Source organism: Triplophysa rosa, linkage group LG19 (genome assembly GCF_024868665.1).
Source record: "Triplophysa rosa linkage group LG19, Trosa_1v2, whole genome shotgun sequence".
Taxonomy (NCBI): Eukaryota; Metazoa; Chordata; class Actinopteri; order Cypriniformes; family Nemacheilidae; genus Triplophysa; species Triplophysa rosa.
Genome location: NC_079908.1, coordinates 19,786,459 through 19,805,785, shown reverse-complemented (window position 1 = coordinate 19,805,785; position 19,327 = coordinate 19,786,459). Strand labels below are relative to the sequence as shown.

At 39.2% G+C, this 19,327-nt stretch overlaps 2 protein-coding genes across 2 annotated transcripts in view; both read left to right on the top strand.

The window, feature by feature from the left end:
* Window positions 1–381: 381 nt before the first annotated feature.
* On the top strand, window positions 382–4,376 carry stbd1 (starch binding domain 1). Its single transcript, XM_057361041.1, has 2 exons — window positions 382–834; window positions 1,625–4,376. The coding sequence occupies exons 1-2, from the start codon at window positions 588–590 to the stop codon at window positions 3,115–3,117; spliced, it is 1,740 nt and encodes a 579-aa protein (XP_057217024.1). The 5' UTR covers window positions 382–587; the 3' UTR covers window positions 3,118–4,376.
* A 4,603-nt stretch (window positions 4,377–8,979) lies between these two features.
* shroom3 (shroom family member 3) overlaps window positions 8,980–19,327 on the top strand; it is a 41,959-nt gene continuing 31,611 nt past the window's right edge. Inside the window, exons 1-2 of the mRNA XM_057360452.1 lie at window positions 8,980–9,859; window positions 18,148–18,302. Coding sequence (XP_057216435.1) covers window positions 9,713–9,859; window positions 18,148–18,302 — 302 coding nt within the window. The 5' untranslated portion in view covers window positions 8,980–9,712. The remainder of the gene's footprint in view (window positions 9,860–18,147; window positions 18,303–19,327) is intronic.

Below are 19,327 nucleotides of genomic sequence, written 5' to 3'. Positions count from 1 at the left end.
GCTAGTGTATTTAAACCTTGAGTTCCATTTAATCAATGACTGATCTTTGACAGTCCATTCTGTGAAAAACACTGACCCTTACACAGAGAAGTGCTGTAGTGCCTGCTATAAATCATTAAATGGTACATTTGAGAACAGAAGTCAATGAGACCTAGCCATTCAGATAGCACAGCACAACACTTTTTTGTGTTTATGGCTACAGTATATTGCCTCATAATCTTCATATGAGAAAAAACATATATTAATATTAAATAAAATCAGATTACATTAAATTACATTAGCCATGCAAACAATACGTTTAAAATGTGTGCGTGTGGGAGAGAGAGACTGACAGACATTGTGCGCGTGTGTGCGTGTGCGTGTGTGTGAAAGAGAGAGAGAGAGAGAGAGAGAGAGAGAGAGAGAGAGAGAGAGAGACCAGCCAATTGGCAGTGTACTCACCTGATTGCAGGGTCTGGTTTTCACCCTCTGCAGCAGCAGCGGGTCATTTCATCCGCGGCATTGAGAATGAAGTGATCACCTCCTCCGCTTCACCTGCAACAGTTTCACATCTTCACAGACGCCTTCCTGTCACTCAGAGCATCGCCATGAAACACAGCAAACCGATTGCGCTGGATCGCCACGAGATTCATGTCCTGCTGGATTTGATCGGTGGATACGGTGTCGCGGTCGCCGTGGGGATCCTTGCCATGCTGTCGGTGTGCGCCGCGTTCTTCATTTACCGATCCGTAGGTCAGCGTGGGAAGGCTTGCGAGAATAACGGGAGCGAGACGACCGCAGCAACGGAAGATGGAAGTGAGAGAGGGGATCAGCCTACCGAGACCGAGTCAACAGGTAAAACCGGACAATTGTTGAACCATCATTAGAGGGAATGTAAAAGTAAACTGTGGTTTCACTGTCTGTCTCAATCGTTTGATAATAATAAAACACGATGATGTAAGCGCGAGCGTGCACGCTACCACCACTAACACGCGCTCATTCGTACATGTGGGCTGCTGTCAATTTTATCGTCGTCACATAATTAAAAACGCTACTTGTGGTTTTGTGGTAATACCACGCGTATAATCTCCGTATTTGCTCGGAGATTCCGTTGAAATTGTCTTGAAATATTACGTTTGTATCTTGATTTCGGGACGTGAAGCAAATTAGAGTCTGTAAGGGGAGTGGCCCACGCTGTTTATTCAGTCAGAGAATTAGCCAATCAGAAACGACCTGTGCCTTTCAGTCATTACGCGCGTGCTGGTTTGTTAACATCGAATTGGCTAACGTGGCTCCGGGAGGTGTAGCCTTGAAGTTAGCAGCAAAGGTTGAAGTTACGGATGAAAACATTAAATATACTAAATATGGGTGTTAATAAAATAACAGATACGCTTATTATAATATTGTTCTTAATAAATTCTTAGATTTCTTTTAATGAAAATGTTTGTGACTCGTTGCCTTTATTGTTTGGCCCATTGAATTATGATTATTATTACGTCCTAACGAATGATGTGTCTTTTTACGTGAAGGCAGCAAAGAAAATTATAAGGCATGTCATGTTGTGCTTAGTTATGAATCAAACAAATGTAAATTAGTTTTTGATCAAATAAAGCACGTGTATTTGATTTTTTCCTCTTTTTTTTAGGTGAATATCAGGAAGCAAAGACATGCTGCAGTGAATCAGAGTCTACAGATGATATAAACCTCTTAGCCTCTGACAACATCCTCCTTCCTACTGATGTATCAGAGAAAGACCTGAATGAAAGCACTCTCAGAGACCTTGAGGAGATTACAGATGAGCTCTTAACAGAATTGGAACTCGAATCAGAAGGCAAAACGGACTCTGATCTGGATCAATGCATGGAAATGGATCCTGACAAACCCGATGATAAACTGGAGTCTGAGGATCACAGTGAGCATGAGGATGCTGGTCGTGAATGTGTGGAAGATATCTGTGAGGCTTTGGCTGACGTTAATGTACAGTTCACCCGATTAGATGAGACCGATGAGCCGGTCAAGGAGGAAACGGAGGAGCATTTAAAAGATCATGACAAGTCTGAGACAGGGTTGAGCTTGAGCTTGGACAGGTATGAGCCGTCTGAAACGGAAAGCGCCCAGGAGATCATTTATAAGAGACATCAAGATGTTATCGCATGTACAACTCAGGAGGACGATTTGCATGGTCACGTATTCACCGCTCAAAGTAAGTATATTTCAGACCAAGCTGTAGATCCGTCCACTGATAAGATCAGATTTGAGGTCGACCACAAAAATTTAACTATGGAGGAGAATACAAAAACCAAGTTTGAGGATCACCACGATTGGCGTTTCCCAAGGACAAAAGACTTGGATTGCTGTTGCTACGATAAAAAGACAGATATGGAGGAAAAAATGAAATGCCGACCATGGTTTCACTGCGGAAGCCCAGATGTGGACACACTGATCAAACACCACAGCAACAGGTTTGACTATCCCCTGCAAAACTATTTGGGCTTCCAAACTGACAGTTCCTTCATTGGTGGATCCTCCACACAGGTGAGCCTCTCAGGTGAGAGAAAATCAGATGAGGACGGTGTGGCAATGGAGAAGAAACATGAACGCAAGAATGAGATTAGCATCATGGACGCCATTATGGATAATAATGAGTGGCTGAATGTAGGTGGGCAAGAGTTCAGAGATCTTCCCTGGTTAACCCAGACTGCAACCAGCGCATCGTCCATTGACGAAAACCGCGCGAAAGAAGGAAAAGAAGAGATCGTTGTCACACTGAAGGACAGTTTAGCTAAAGAAGACGAAGAGCTGGCAAACAAAAGGGTAGCAACCGTTCAGCCCCTACCACAACAGGTTCACGTCACCTTCAGAATTCATTACATTACATACTCATCCAGCCAGCTGGTGGCTGTTACGGGGAGCCTGCAGGAGTTGGGGGCTTGGGAGAGCTTTGTTCCGCTCCACGGAGCCAAGGATGGGTTTTGGGCCAACACCATCACCCTCCCCATGGAGAGCCAGGTGGAGTGGAAGTTTGTCCTGGTGGAGGACGGAAAGATCTGTCGATGGGAGGAGTGCGGTAACCGCTATCTTGTTTTTTCTGGCCAGGATGAAGAGCTTTATCTTAATAAGTGCTGGGGATGTATTTGAACTGAAGGGGCGATCGTCTCCTTTCAACTCTATACAGCAATAATAATCCATAGTGCTTTATTAAAATCCAATACTGTGTGTAAGCTTATACTGTAATACTGATTAATAATGAATTATTGAACTAAAGCATGAGGCTGTGGAACTGTTACTATAGCAATAAGATGATAATATAACCAATATGCACTTTTTTACTTTTACTGTGTAAATGATGTGCTTGTGTGTTAATTGTAACTAAAGGCGTGCTTCGTTCTTAAAGGAACAGTTCACCCAAAAATGAAAATTATGTCATCATTTACTCAAGTTGCTTCAAATCTGTATGCATTTTATTGTTACATTGTACACAAAAGAAGATATTCAGAAGAATGTTTGTAAACTAACAGTTCTGGGGCACCATTGACCATAGTAGGAAATGAAACTACTATGGTAGTCAATAGTGCCCCAGAACTGTTTGGTTTCCCACATGCTTCAAAATATCTTCTTTTGTGTTCAACAAAACAAAGAAATGAATGCAGATTTAAAACAATTTGAGGGTGAGTAAATGATGCCAGAATTTTCATTTTTGGGTGAACTGTTTCTGTAAAACATCAACCCCGTATCAGCAACAAACCAAAAGTTTAAAAATCCAGAAAAAAAGGCTTTTTATTTTGTGTGTATGGAAAATCAATATTCTTCCAGAGATTGCGATCATTTTGTTGTATAAAAAATGTATCTCAAAATGCTTTCTCAATAATCAATTATATTGCAACAATCATATTGATGAAGATTCTCTATGTCAGAGCTTTGCAAATTATCTAAGGACATGAATCTTTGTATTGTCTCAGTTTGTAAATGTTATTTTAGTTGATTTTAGGCCAAATGCATATTCTACACAAGTCAAATGCAGACTGCAGTTCGCAAAGGAGTGATCATGTCTGCAAAGATAAACCGGATGTTCCATTAGATCATTCAGTTGTGCTACACTAACATCAGAATGCATCGTTTCATTCTTGTTTGCCTTTACTGTCTAATTTCGTCCTTAGATTCTATGCGGTTTCATTTGAGAAAATAGTACCAAAACAATGAATGAACAAAATGTTTAATTTATCACAACGTTTGCCTTAACAAAATGATTAACACGTGCTGCTCACACTTTGTACTAAACCTTTTGTTTGAATTTCCGCTTTAACTCTTCTTGTTTCTTTCGGTGAATTTCAGGTGTAATACTGTTTCTGTCAGCAGATTGTTTAATCCAATAAAATATATTGTAATATTGAATACGAGTTGCTCGTGTGCCGTGAAATACACCTCACAGCAGTCAAAATGTGTCATGGGACAAAACAGTTTTTAAGGGTTTGAACAAAATCCATCATGAACAAAAATAGCAAACTTGTGACATTTTCGTTCTTGTTGCTTAGATAAAATGTATTTTCCCATAGGTCAATATGATTACAAAACTCTGTTTGACCCAAACAGTTTGTGCATAGTGTCAATACAAAGTAAAATCAATATCGCTCTCTGGCCAAGTCTGAACAAATTTTGTTTTTGTTCGTTTGTTTTTGGTGTTCTTGATGTGTAGCCAGTAAGATGAACTACTGCAATCACAAACCCAGTTCTGTTGTTCTAATGAAAATCAAATGGGAATTAATCATGTCACATTCCCTGACAGTGTTATATTACTGCACTTATTTAGGCAAGCGTTCACTGCAGTGCTCAGAAAACCCTTTGTGATGATGAACAATTGTGTTGGAGAAAGAGATATACAGCGTCTGAGGATATGCATGTAGGGAATGTTGTAAAGGGCCTGTAAAGATTCATTTCACCACAGGAGGAAAAATGATATGTACACAACTAGTATAAATACAGTATACACAACTAAGGTAAGCCTTTTATCATTTATTTACCCTCATGTCATTCCAAACTTGTATGACTTTCTTATGTAGAACACAAAAGAAGAGATTTTGAAGAATGATGGTAACCAAACTGTGTTCCACAGAAGCAAGAGTCAAACACAGGTTTTGAACACCATGACGGTGAATAAATGATGACAGAATTTTTATTTTTGGGTGAAGTGTCCCTTTAAACCCAACAGTTGTGAAAATACTTAAGAATTGTATGGCAATGCTAAAAGAAATGCAACAACCAGCCAACAGATTAGTATACCAGCTCAGCAGATCAACTCAGGAGAAGCATTCATTTAAACAAAGCTGATTTGCACTTTGTATTTATTTAAAGAAAAAGACACTGACTTTCTGCTAAATCATCTGAACATCATCTTGATGAAAGTTCCAGACAGAGATAAAAACGAGGTCATCCCTAAATAGCCCCCCCTCCCTTGAGAGAGATTGGACTTTTGACTGTTACATGCCTGATTTATTCTTTACAAAAACACCAGCCAGATGTTTGGAGTAGTTTTCATAGGCCCATATCGTTTCAGATTTAGACTTGCAGGTTATGCCTGAATACTCTAGAGTGTTTTTACTTGAAAGGTGTTAAATTTTGTGTGTGATTGTGTGTGTTTCTAATGCTTATAATAGATTCCTCATTTACACCCCGCAGCCTTCAGTATATCCCCTGTGAGCTTTTAAGAGCAGCAGAATTTACGGCACATCATCACCAGATGAAAGACTTTGTGTTGTATTGGTTGATCCTCTCATTTGTTACAGCCTGGGGGAGCTTACAAGGGATGACATTTTAGATCTATGCAAGGGTCTGTGTGATTTGTGTTGTGAGGTTAGACCTCTGACCTCCTTACTCCAGAGTCTTTGCAGGGTTTGATCTTCACCTTGGACCAGATATGATTCATTTGCTGGTGTTGAATGTATCATTGTATAAGAAGTCCTCAGTTCCAGCCCTACAAAAGAATGATTCATGGATGGGAGTGTTGCACAGTTACCCAATCACCATTTTGTCCTTGAGCTCCAGAAGATCTATCCCCTGCAGTCTGTTTTGTATAAAAACGTCAACACGATGCTTACAAAAGTTCAGAAATGAAAATTCTCCTTTTAAATCCTAATGTGGGTATTTATGCATTGGACACCTTCCTTTCCATACCTACAACATCCCAATTCCAAGCACACGCACTCCAAAATGGACTACAGTTTTAAAGCATTACTGCTTTAATGGAAAATTCACTGCACTTGAGACTATTAATAATACATATCTCGCTCTCATACTGCTATAACCCCATGACTGCTGTTGCCCTTCAAAAGCTGTGCTATAAAAGGATCGAGTATAAGAGGCCAGATCACAGAAATAGCATCTCTGGACAGCCGAGTAACAGAACAAATTAAGAGCACTGACAGACTTTTGTGCGCTAGCTAGTTTCACACCTGCTTCATCCCGAGAAGATTAAACTGTTAATCCGTTGATCACGCATTTCAGACTTCTGTTTTCACCTGCTGTCACTCCTTTGATTTTCTGTGCAGTATAGGTTCACACAGGCTTATTAATTTTTCATATTGTGTTTAAGTATATACATGGTGGAAGCTGGAGTTTTGAAGGAACTGTACAGAAAACGGTACAGGGCACAAATCGATGAAACATGGCATCCCAGACTTGGCCCAATTTGACCTGTCATCAGTTTAAAAAATAGCAAATTTCCTCATTTACATAAATCTGAGATTTTCCTTTTGTGGATGTAAAACTGAATTTACTTTTTTAATCAAATGATCACCAACTAAGTTCTCACTAGCCCTAAAACCTGTCCCCAGACACAATGGTTTTTAAAGATTAAAATATACATTCAATAAAAAAACACATAGTTTTGGGAGTTGTCAACTCTGAAAATGTAGTAAAAATGTTTGGGATCAAATAATTTCCTGCTTTGTATTTTTAGTTTGCAACACATGATTTTTTTTAAAGGACATAATTTCTGGAACAATATGGTAAACACATAAATGGTAAACTGAGGTCTTCTGCTGTCTCATTCTCCAGTAAACATTCATAAGTAAATAGCTCAAAATGTGCATTTTGCATTACTATAGTTCGTGTATTTCTATTTACTTACTTTCTGTGCTGTATATTATGAGTTTGTTTGTCTTTTGTAACCAGGGCACTGAAAATAAATACCGCCGCTGTTATGGGACCCCTCAAAAAAAAAACATGATACTGTTTTATTGGCAAACTTTCAGCCCTTCTCACACTGCTGTATGTGTATAAAAATAACAAACTGTCTGTTGCAACGCCACTGTTTATTATTTGCTCCCGTAAACATTTTAATCAAATGAAACATCAAAACCCACATTTAGTTAAACACTTGAAACATTCAGAGTTATTGTTTTACAGTGTCTAGAAACAGAGAGACCACCCAGACATTTATAAGCCAGTCCAGAGTTTGAAAAATGAATTTTAGATTTGTGTTTTGGCGCCCTCCGAAGGTCTTAATGTGTGATAACACTCATAATGTTTCTTTCTGACGTGTGTGGTATCTTCCTGTCCTGCAAACTATATGAAGACCCCCATGATGTCTGGGAGAATGTTTGTGTTTCAGCTCTGGAAAAAAATGATTTAGTGAGCACTGTGTTATGATTTATGTGGGCCTACAGTTTAATCAATGCAATAAAGAGCAAAGAAAAGTTCAAGCCGGTGCCTTTATTCAACATCTTACAAGCAGAAACTAACATTTATTATATATCTATTTCTTTAAATCATTATTAAAATCATTCTTTATCATTATAACATTTATCAATGTAACATTCAGTCAAGGGTCTACATATGAAAAATAGCCTCTCTGGTTAATTCTGACACAATTACAGACATTGTTTATTATGTGCTCTGCCCTTAAATAAACTAAAAATGTAAATATGGGAAAATATACACACTTAAAATGCTGGCTGTTAAATACTCTGTGATTGAGGAGGGACCTCAATCCAGTGAAGTGATAATGAACAAAGATGAGTGGAGAGAAAGAACATGATGGAGAAAAGAAGAAAGGGTCTGACATAGACGTGTCGTTCTTCACAAGTTTTGTGTGTTGTTATTGTTGTTTGTTTGTTTGTCCTTACAATCACCCCATTGTCCTGTAAGTTAGGCGATATCAGGAAATGACCTCTTGCTATGATGTCATTGGTAAACATGTTCAGATGTGTCTTAAAGCTGCCGATCACAGCGGCCACACCTGTTGTACTGCACCGCAGGTGTGCTATTGTAAAGATGAAAGGTTGATTTTGAGGGTTTTTTAAATGCTTGCAATGATTTCATTTGTATAACCCGATCATTGTGTGAAGAAACATGTTTTATCAGATAAACCACACCAGGCCTAATGTTTTTAATCAATGCCATAGCCTACAAGTAAAAAATACAGTCACAGGTGATCTTCAACAGATCAAAATATGTCAAATAATAACATAATGCTATTTTTAACAGTATACCCTATAATGTCAGTTTGAATACATTTAACTATATTTATCTGGATGCTTTGGCCTCCCATTCAAACACACGGCCTCGTACAAAAACCCCGCCCTCCTAAGGCACGTGGTGAAATCCGAATCATTACATGATTGGTTCAAAAGGGCGCGCCGCTGCGCGTGCTCTTGTACAATAAACAGGTCCTGGGGCTATCAGACAGGTGTAATGTAAAAAAAGACCTATATTTCAGTCATGCTTATCAGTTAAAAGGACCACATGCTAGATTATCAATGTTAAAATCGCTTACACAAGTTTTACGATCTTTGACATGATAGTATGTCTATGAGACAAGAAAACATTTCTGAGGAGCTAAACGCCGGGTAAGATTTTCTGCGTTTTTACAAAACATGAAGGCGAAATGGCGCATTATAAAGCACACTTTACTACAAACATTGAACTATATGAGTCGAACGAGACTTTGTGGCTGTGTATGTGAGTCTGTGTTCGGTTTTCACTGAATAAAGTGGGAGGATCGGGAGTCAAAGTGCTGATTTGACTACATTATGTCAGGCTGCAGTTTCGGTCATAACATAAAGCACGAGTACGTGATTTGAGAGTTACTCGCCGAGGAACAGCGCGGTCCGCGCATGCGCGCTGCGTCACCATTCCGATGAACCGTGTGTGGAGTTAGTGGGGTGGGGGGGTCGACCACAGACTCCCTCATCCGTGGCTGCGGAGAGTTTCAGCGCATCGACAAGTTAGGAGGATTTTCTTAGTAACGTGCACTTTTAAAGCACAAGAAGACGCCGGTTTAACGATCGCGTCAAGTTTTTGCGTTGTTTGACAGGAATCTCGGGCGCGAGCGCTCGTTCTTTCTGTGGACGCAGTGAAATGTATCAAATTCTATTGTGATGTAAAAAAATGAAGTCGGAAGCGGGTGCGAGCTGACAAGCGGGGTTTACAGCAGCGAGACCATTGGCCGCGAAAGTGGGACTGTGAATCAGATTTGCTTTCTAATTTGCAAATGTAAATTTTTCAAAAGTTGAAAGGTCGATATTTCATCCGTCCGTCAGGTAGGATGAACAAGAAGGTGCTCGGAATTCGACACGGATCGTAACTTTACGCCGCGATTCCAAACGAAGTGAGGAAATGATTCATCCCGTGTTTGAAGTTTTGACGTGCGCTGATTTGATCGAGAAGAAGCGTCCTCAGGGCAGTGTTTCTCTCCTTTTTTCCGTTGACTGAACAACAACTTTCCCACGTTCAAGCTATGGATAATAGTATTCCAGGCAGCAGCAGTTCCGTGATCCATAAGGGAACGTTCGTGTTCGTCCAGGCTGTGTTGCAGGGCGGAGCGCCCTGGGGTTTCACGCTGAAAGGTGGACTTGAACACGGCGAGCCGTTAATCATATCGAAGGTAAAGTACCCGAGAGATCGCCTTACCGTCCTGAAGAATGTCTCCGCGTTACCTGAATGTAACAGCTCCATCCCTCAGATGGGTGACAGTCAACAGGTTATTCAACACCCCAGTGAGTGAAACTTGAGAAAAGTTTCGCGTTTTTGCATCTGAAAGTGGGAGTATCGAGGAAAAGTATGAATGAAATCTTGTGCGATGTCAGTCATGTCACTTGAAAATGTATTAAAGGGATACTTCACCCAAAAATGACAATTCTGCCATCATATACTCACCTTCGAGTTGTTCCTAATCTGTATAAATGTCTTTGTTCTGATGAACACAGAGAAAGATATTTGGAAGAATGCTTATAACCAAACAGATCTCCCTCCCCCCCATGGACTCCCATAGGAAAAAATACTTTACCATTTTTTTTCTGTTGAACAGAAAAAAAGACCTTTTGAAGAATGTAGGACAGCAAACGGTTCTGGGGCAATTTTGACTCGCATTGTAATTTTTCCTGCTATGGTAGACAATGGGGGGCAAAATCTGTCTGGTTATAAGCATTCTTCCAAATATCTTTCTCTGTGTTCATCAGAACAAAGACATTTATACAGATTTGGAACAACTCGAAGGTGAGTAAATGATGACAGAATTTTCATTTTTGGGTGAAGGATCCCTTTAATTGAATTGCATTATACTAAACATTAAATTGCATGAACTTTGCTGCTTTACCTCTGTGTGCACTGAGCTATGATGACATCTAATGGATAAACTTAAGTTTGTTTGCAGATTTGATGTTCATTTTTAAATGGGGTTTATGGTGGATTACAACCTGTAATCTCATAATAGTCATATTACTCTAAATAGAATATTGACATTATTTATATTAGAACAACACCATGTGTAGTGTAATGAAGTGATTTCACATGTAGAGCGTATGGGCCAGATGTCACACACTTCCTAATGAAAGCGTCCTTCAGTCATCTTGACTGTAATTGCTGAGTACAGGGTCAGATTCTTGGTGTGACACCCAGACCAGCGTGAATAACACATTTTGACCGGTTACTTTAACAAAACACGTATTTCACAGGCTGACGGTGAATGTCTCCCACACAGCTGGAGCCTCAGCAATAATAGAGCAGAGCAATTCTATTGTGCTAGAGATGTTTACAGTACTTCTACTAGTTTTAGCATCTGATTTTATCTTTCTGTAGCGTTTTGTTGTGGATAAACATTTGGAAACAAACATTCTTTTCATACTTTGTACATTTCAACTTAGTTTCATTTAGGTTAATGTCTGAAAATGGTTCATTTTATGTGGAGTTGATCATCTGTTTGAGTGGTTTTCAGCACATTGCTGTGATGGTGTTTGGCTGAATTTGAAGGATGAAAGAGCATTGCTAGGTGGTCAGTCTAAAGAGCTCAGCCCAAAGTCTTTTTTTAATGTCTTCGTCTCTAGATATCACTCTGGACGACGTCAATTAATTTAAAGTCTGTTTTATGATAAGTTGGATTGCATATAAAAGTAGCACATTTCTCTTTTGCGATATCATTCATGTCAATGGTAGAAATGTTGTGGAATAACAAGGTATATTATGTAGTAGGTAGTTATTATTGTTTTGTTGAAATCCTTTAGCTGGAATTAGCAATCGCCACTAATGCAATAATACTGAACAAGCTATTAGAGATTCTTAATACATGTAACTGTTCTTGTGAAACAGAAAACATAACTCACTTCCTTCCCAGCACTGAAGTAATGAATCATAATTTATACACGTGTCGTGTACTGTAGCAGCGCACAGTCACAATGATTTATTGTTTAGCAATGACAAACAGCATCTGAATCTGGTTATTTATGGTTCATGGTAAGGAATTTTGTGGAACGACACTACTGGCGTATTGATGTTGATGGGTTCATGTAGTCAAGTTGACTGAATGCAGTGTGGCTGTTAGTCCGATCTCGTGATCAGAACGAGCTCTTTGGCAGTGAACTACATCAGTGCTGATCTGTCATGTCAGCTAATCGCTGGTGTCAAGGAGACACATGGGAATGAAAGGAAAACATCCCATAAAGCACAGGCACAGATTTGGCCTTTTAGACAGAATTCCTGCTGCCCTGTTTCTTACATAGCAACACACACCCACACTGTTTGTTTTCAGATGTCTCTTTGAAAACTAGTCAAGTTGTTGGCGTTGTGGGGTTAAACACTTTTCCCTTGATGAGTTGTATCACTGTTGTGCAGTGTCTGCGTCTGTGTGAATATCATCAGTCTGAGAGATTACAAACTGTGGAATCACGCCGGTCCAAAGTCAGCGTGCAGCTCAATGCGTGTGGTAGACAGCGAATGATCAATGTGGGAAAAATGCTCTGCGCTTGTTTTTTTAGGAAAACAAATAATCTTTGGGAATCTTGTGATAATTTTGGCATGAACATCAGCAGGTGTCTTAAAACCATTAAACTGAAACAAATCCCAGTACTGGAGCTAGTAACTGATCCCAGATCTCATATGGGAATATTAATTTTACTCTTACCCCCAGCCCCAATTTTCCAGAGGTTTGAGTCTATTCCTGTAATTTATATTATTTTACATCCGTACTGAGTGACTGTGATTTCAAACTTTGTGAACTTTAGTTTAATAAAACTTTCTCGGCTGTGTAATGTTATTGAGTTGCCTAGTGTGAGCTTATTGATGTTACATTATAGATCTGGAGATCAGTGTTTCTTCTTTTGTGTTTTTCTTTAGAAATAAAGAACAAAACGTACTTTATGAAAACAGGTTTCCCCAATAATATCATGCCTTATCCACCACCCCCCCCCCGGTTCTAATTGGAAATTCGATTTTGTACAGGGAGAAATTCTTGGATGTAATGTTAGTATGAAGAGGCAAAAGTTGAGGAGATCCCCATCCTGCCTTATTTGGTGTTCTGGATTTGTGCTCTTGAGTAATGTCCTCCGCCGCCCGACTCGATCTCTCTGGCCTCTCGGAAAAACAACACAAAATATCCAGATAGTTTGTGATTTTGCTGCTACCATGACAGTGTGATCTAGGACTCTCCTCGGTTTGTATGTTCAGTAGCTACCTGCTCTCCTCTGCTGTATAAACAGGAATCGATGACAATGTTTTTGGATGAAAACTAAGGATGCACGATAAATTATCGGCCATATCGGTATCGGCTGATAAATGGTCATTTTTAATGTTACCGGTATAAGCCATTTATCGGCCGATACCGATATGGCCGATAATTTATCGTTTTCATCCGAAAACATTGTGATCGATTTCTGTTTATACAGCAGAGGAGATAATAAAATTTAGGCCGATATAATATAGCCGATAAATAATTTATTCTGGTTAAACTTCTTCAGCTGCACGCTGCTCACAGTTAAAATACAGTCTCTCTGTCATGATCATTTGCTTACTACTATTAGCAAAACAATGTTGATGTAGGTACAGTATTTATGAATGTGTAAATTAAAGGAACAACATTTGAATCAGACTGGCTGTCTGAATGCTTTCTGTCTTGAGACCTGTTAGACAAGTGGCTATTAACAACATTTTTCTGGGTTGCTCTGGAAGAACATCTATAATTTGTTTATTAAATAAAAAACCAGAAAAGTTTGAAGGTTAAAGAATCGTTAACTAGTGTAAAGTAGGCTTGGTACATGATTTTCAGGGGGAAAAAGAGAACTAATGGTTACCCAGTTTTCTGCAGTCAGTGTTTTCCAATAAAAGCAGTTGTCCACTTTTTGCCTTTGTTTCGGTTTTAGGGAATTTTGTATTAATATTTAGATTCGGTGTATCGGCCAATATATCGTTTATCGGCTTCCAATGTTAAAAATGATCGGTTATCATTATCAACCAAAAAATAAAAACATATCGGTACATCCCCAAAACGGATGTTTTTAAGAAAATCAAGAATGGGATTTGTATCCACATCTTAATTTTGGAATTGCATGCTCGGTTTATCCTGAAATCAAAATTCTCAAGATTAGGCAATCCACATTCAGATTGGATAAACACTTTGGCTGAATCCCAGTTTGCATTCGGATGGCATGACAGATTAGCATGACTATGTTTTAAATCAGAGCGTGTATTATGTATTCTCATGTATTTATACAGTATATTAGTGTATATTGATATTTGCCCATTTTGATAAAATTCTGCTTCAGTTTCCAATTGACCTTGTCTTATTTATGCTTAGCTACTTAAAATAAAGTGTATAAAGTAAAATTAATTGTTACAAATTTTTCAATCAAATCTCATTTGCAGTCATTAAATTGTATTTTCAATAATATTGACGTTTTATCGACCCCCCCCCTCTAGTTTTACATTTACATTTAGCAGCAGACGCTTTTATCCAAAGCGACTTACAGAGAGTTCAGGGAGCAATAAAGCGATGTCATACAGGAGCAATAATACAATAGGTGCTAATACAAAGTTACTTTTCTTTTTTGTACTATCAGCCTTAAAGGGACACCCAAAAAAATGAACATTTTGTCATGAATTACTCACCCTCAAGTTGTTTCAAACCTGTATAAATTTAATGACTGTTTTATCATCATTTTTTAGCAATTTGTTATATGCAGAACACTACAATTTGCATTGAAATGCATTTTCAGGTAATGAGTTTATCTCAACGCAAACACTTACGTGCCAACGCAAACAGTGTTCAACAAAGAGGTCTGCTGTTTTATCTCTGATGTAGCTCTTTTGTGCGGCAATGCTTGTTGCCCTGAAAGCTTGCTTTCTGTTGCGCGTTGTAGAGCGGTGTCTGGTTTTCAATAGTGAGCAGTTTGTTGTGTGTCATGGTGAGCTATAAAGTGTGTTGTGCTGAATAGTGAGCAGGACGCAAACAACAGCCGCGGCCCTTCACTCCCCCTTTAAGAGCTTGTCACTATTACCACGGCAACAATACTGCCCCAGAGCGCGGTTAAGACGCCCGACCGAAACACGAGATAAGACAGAAGGATGAAGAGGAGCTTTGGGCCTTGAGAGGCTCTTGTGTGTGAGGAGAGGGAGCGGGAGAGAAAGATGGGTGTGCGGTGGGACAGTGATGGGAGGCAGGCTGAAAGAGAGAGAGAAAGTGAAGTGTGAGGGCGTATGGGTGGTGTAAATATCACTGAGGGGGTTCTGTCAGCACCACACACACTGATCTGTTCTTGGGAGATGTGGGAGTGTTTGTGGGGTTGTCAGCACCAGTCAGTTGTTGTTGTTGTTGGGATAGACTCTCTCAGTTTGCATACTATCCATCCTAAAAAAGTGAAGGTTGACTGATATGGATTAGGGCTGCAAGATTTTAATACTTCAAAAAGGTATGAAAAGCAAAAATGTTGAGAAATTGAGATGGAAAGAGTGGGGTGAAAGTATGTGAAACATGTATGTTGCTTAGATCATTTTCCTTTTTTAAATATTTTAATAAACTAATAATTTAATTTGAATTGTTTTTATAAACTTTAAGCATTATATGTAGCGAATGATCATATCAATGCATTTTGTTGACACACGCACAGTGCCCTTTATAACGTTTGAGACAAAAAAATGTACACTATTTTTCTTTTAAAAGGAAGTTTGTCCAAGTGAACTTTGAATTTATCTGGTTTTATTCAGTATCAACAGTATTTTTTAATACATTTTAGTTTCAGCACGTCGATATTATTGTACCTTTTATCTTTCAAACATAGTCTCGGATTTGTTATAGATGTGCACCGATTTGCCAAGATACCAAAGTCCATCATCAAAAGTCAACAAATTCCATTATGAAGTTAAACATTTGTCATCCTATTCTTCCGAGAATGAATCACCTGAGCTATTTTATAGCTCTTGCTGTATATCAATAATTCACTTTTTTGTTCTCTCTTCCCTGATCACACTGCGATGTGATGTGTTTGGGGTATAATACAGTGCTTGTTTTTAGAAACTATTTTAATCAAGTGTAATAAAAGTCAAAGTCTTTCTCTCTCCCCCCCACACACACTGTCCTAACCCCTTCATCTTCTTGAAAGCAGGCAAACACAGGGCAGCATAAAGCCCAGGCCTCTGGCAAAGTCCCAAAACAGAGAGAGAGAGAGAGCGCGGAATGTCAGCTACGGAATTCGCGAGAGCCCTGCTAGCCTGGAAAACCACAAAAGAGAGATGATCAAAAAAGTACGAGAGAAACGACAGCGATTCCAGTCGTACTTTGCGCAGTCTTGAATACTGATTTAGCCTCTTCTGTGAAGCTGCGCTTTTATTCGTCCATTACAGAACGCTACGTGATGTTTACAGTTTGGCGAGAGAAGACGGCGAGCCGAGAGCGACCAAACCTCAGGAAGTCAGGGGTTAAAATAAGGTTAAGAGAATTAGACACTTTGTTCAGTTACATATTAATGGATTCATTGTCACTGGTTGGCAGCACATCTACAATTAAACACTCCTATTCACGACCCTGAGGCCGAGTGTTAAGTAAATCTCCGCTAGCCGTCTTTTCATTCAGCTGCCAGGCTTTACGCTCAATAACCGGTGAAAAGGAAGACATGCTCGCTGGTACGATTATTCTGAATATGTGCTGATCTCAATGGCTCACGGCCGTCCTTTGTGTTGTGAGGATAGAGGACAGGTTTCGACAGGAAGCGATAGACAATCGGGAACACTTCCTAAATGTGTGTCTTTTGAAGGATCATGAAATGCTAGTTTGTTCTGGGTTATCTTGAAAGGGCTTCCTGACGAGCTTATTTTCCTTGGCTCGAGTCGCTCTTCGGTTCAAGAATGCTTACAATAAACCAGAGGTGAAATCTTATTAGTCATTGGAAGAATTTGCTTGGACATCTGCCAGGACAGTTATTGGTTATTAATCATCTTACAGGCACTTTTTTATTTGAGCAACTTGAAATCGGAAGGTTCACTTCTGGGAGAAATATCTGATGTTTTGCTGTCTGATTTGTATGATGAGTTCTAAGTAGAGTAGGTGTGACTCAGGAATTGATTCCCAAAGGAAATTGTATTGGTCAGGAGTTGCTCTTTTATAGCTCAGGAGATTAGGTTTGGATAAAGGTTTGTTTAACTTTTAAAATTGAGGAGAAATAAAAAGAGAAACAAATGAGAAATTTTTTGCAATGCACGAAAAGGACGTAGGTGTCAAATAAATGTAGGTTTATGAGGTAAAAGAATCTGGATTTGGGTAAATTTGGTGAGAAATGCTGAGTTCATATTGAGATCTTCAGCGATATTGACTTTTGATTGCAGACTTGACAAATCTAAGCTCAGTTTGAGACATTGTTGACATCTCTTCTGACTAATGGAGACATTTGTGAGATTTTTGGGTCTTTTTCTCAGGAGAAATATCTGAGCAAAAGTTTCACTTTTCTCTCCGTTTAATCTCACTGATGTCTAGGAGCAATAATTGAGATATCAAAGAGATCTTATTTTATTTTGTTATGGGTTGTACATCTTGGTCTTCTCCATTGGAGATTTTAGGGTTTGGTTCAGCGCTTGGGGTATTAACAACATTCTTATCAATCTATTATTTTCCTCTGGTTTTAGAGGAAGTTAATGGTTAGGGTTGGAAGACGTGATTTCCTAACATGTTTATACAAGAATACGTTCTGCTCTGCAAAAATAACAGTGACTGTCTCCACTTTCCACTTTTAACAGGCCCTACATGTCGAATAACTTACTATGTTAGATTCCTTTTACAAGTCTAAAACCAGTTGATTTTAACTCCTAGCTGTCAGTCACAATCTAGATCATTCTAGATCAATCTTGAATATGCTAATGAAATAGCATTTGTTAAACATTTGTTCCCAGTGTGAATATTTCAGTATCACACCCCAGGACTTTTCATTACCTTACCAATTAAGAGCGATCTTATCTATAAAACAATTCTGTCTTTTTGTTTTTGTTCACGGTGAGATGCTGCTTGGACTTCACAGAGGTTTCTTTGTGGTTGAAATATCTAAACATTAGATTTCCGTTGCATGAATAATGCCTTGTGCTCTTTGTGTCTTTCAGGAGGAACAGAGTGAATGAATGTCTCTTTTCAGGTATATAATGATATGTTGACTGGATGCACCGCAGAGCTTTTGTAACGTGGGACTTCGTCCGCTGTATACAGGGCGAGAGATTATAAGAAAATATTAGTGTCTAGAGACTCTAAATGTGTAGACGAGAAGGTCCAAAGAAAACATTCTTTGAATTCTGAGCGGGTTTTACTGGGGCTCTGTGTGTTTGTGTGTGTCCATGTGTTTTTAATTTGGGTAGTATATCATTTGTAGCCTCCATGTATTATTGTACAGCGCTCTCACGGCCTGTTTGTGTATGTGTGTGTTTTCACAGGTAGAGGAGGGTGGAAAGGCATCTCTGTTACAGCACCCCCTACAGGTGGGAGATGAGGTTGTCATAATTAATGATGTAGAGTTGAGCGGATGGAGACAAGAGGCCATTTCTCTTGTGAAAGGATCTTACAAAACGCTGCGTCTCACAGTGCGCAGGTAAGAAGAACTCTTTTTCTTTTCTGTGGAGCACAAAAGAAGATATTTTGAGAAATGTCTTTGTGGTTTTGTCAATAGGTGCCAGTCTTTTTTGTTACCAGCATTTTTCGAAATATCTTTTGTGTTCTGCAGAGTACAGAAAGTTATACAGGTTTGGAATGAGAGTGAGTAAATGAAAATGAAGACTTTTCCTTTTTGGGTGAACTACATGTATCCCTTTAAATGTCCAATATCCTCCGGTTTGCATCATATTGGAGCTGTTTAAATCTCAAAAAATCTCTTTGCTGCTGATGTTAGTGTGAGTCTCTCGTTCTGTCTGAAAGGAAAGTTTTTCTTTTATTTACATTCCAGTAACATCTTGTACAGGTGTTATGATGAGATTAGTAGTTTATAAGACTGATCGTTCTGATCTACAGTTCTTATGATAAGAACCCCTTAACCCCTAAACAGGTTAAAATCACTGCAATGCACAGCCCTTTTCTAGCTTACGGTGTTGTTTCATCAGTATTTATATAATCATAGGTATGATGTTGGAAGTGTAACACAAACACACATTCTAAACACTCGGTTGAAGAGGGCATTTTGCTCGGTATGTACTGTATGCCGTCATACTTCCTGCAATCTAAATACAAGGGGTGCGCGACACTGTTAAACTGACACGCTGGAACCAAACTAGCCTGGCACTGCCCTTATCAACATTAGCACAGCAGGGTGGATGTGTTTAACACTACTAAAAATAGAAAACACTTTCCTTCCGATAAAGAAACACACATACGTGTTGTTTTTGTGAAATTATTCTGCCATTAGAGCCCTGGCACGTTAACCCGTTAAAAGCAGGAAGTGTCTGCACGGAGGAATGGTTCTGGACACATGATACAGGCCGGGAGCTACAGGTGACTCCAGCAGGTGTGGAGTGTTGTCGTGGTGACGGGTGGAAGTATTTTTTTAGGCCTCTAGGGGGCAGGCAGAACTGAGTTGGTCCCCAGTGAGAGCTCTCACACATTTGGAAATGGGTTACAGGATAC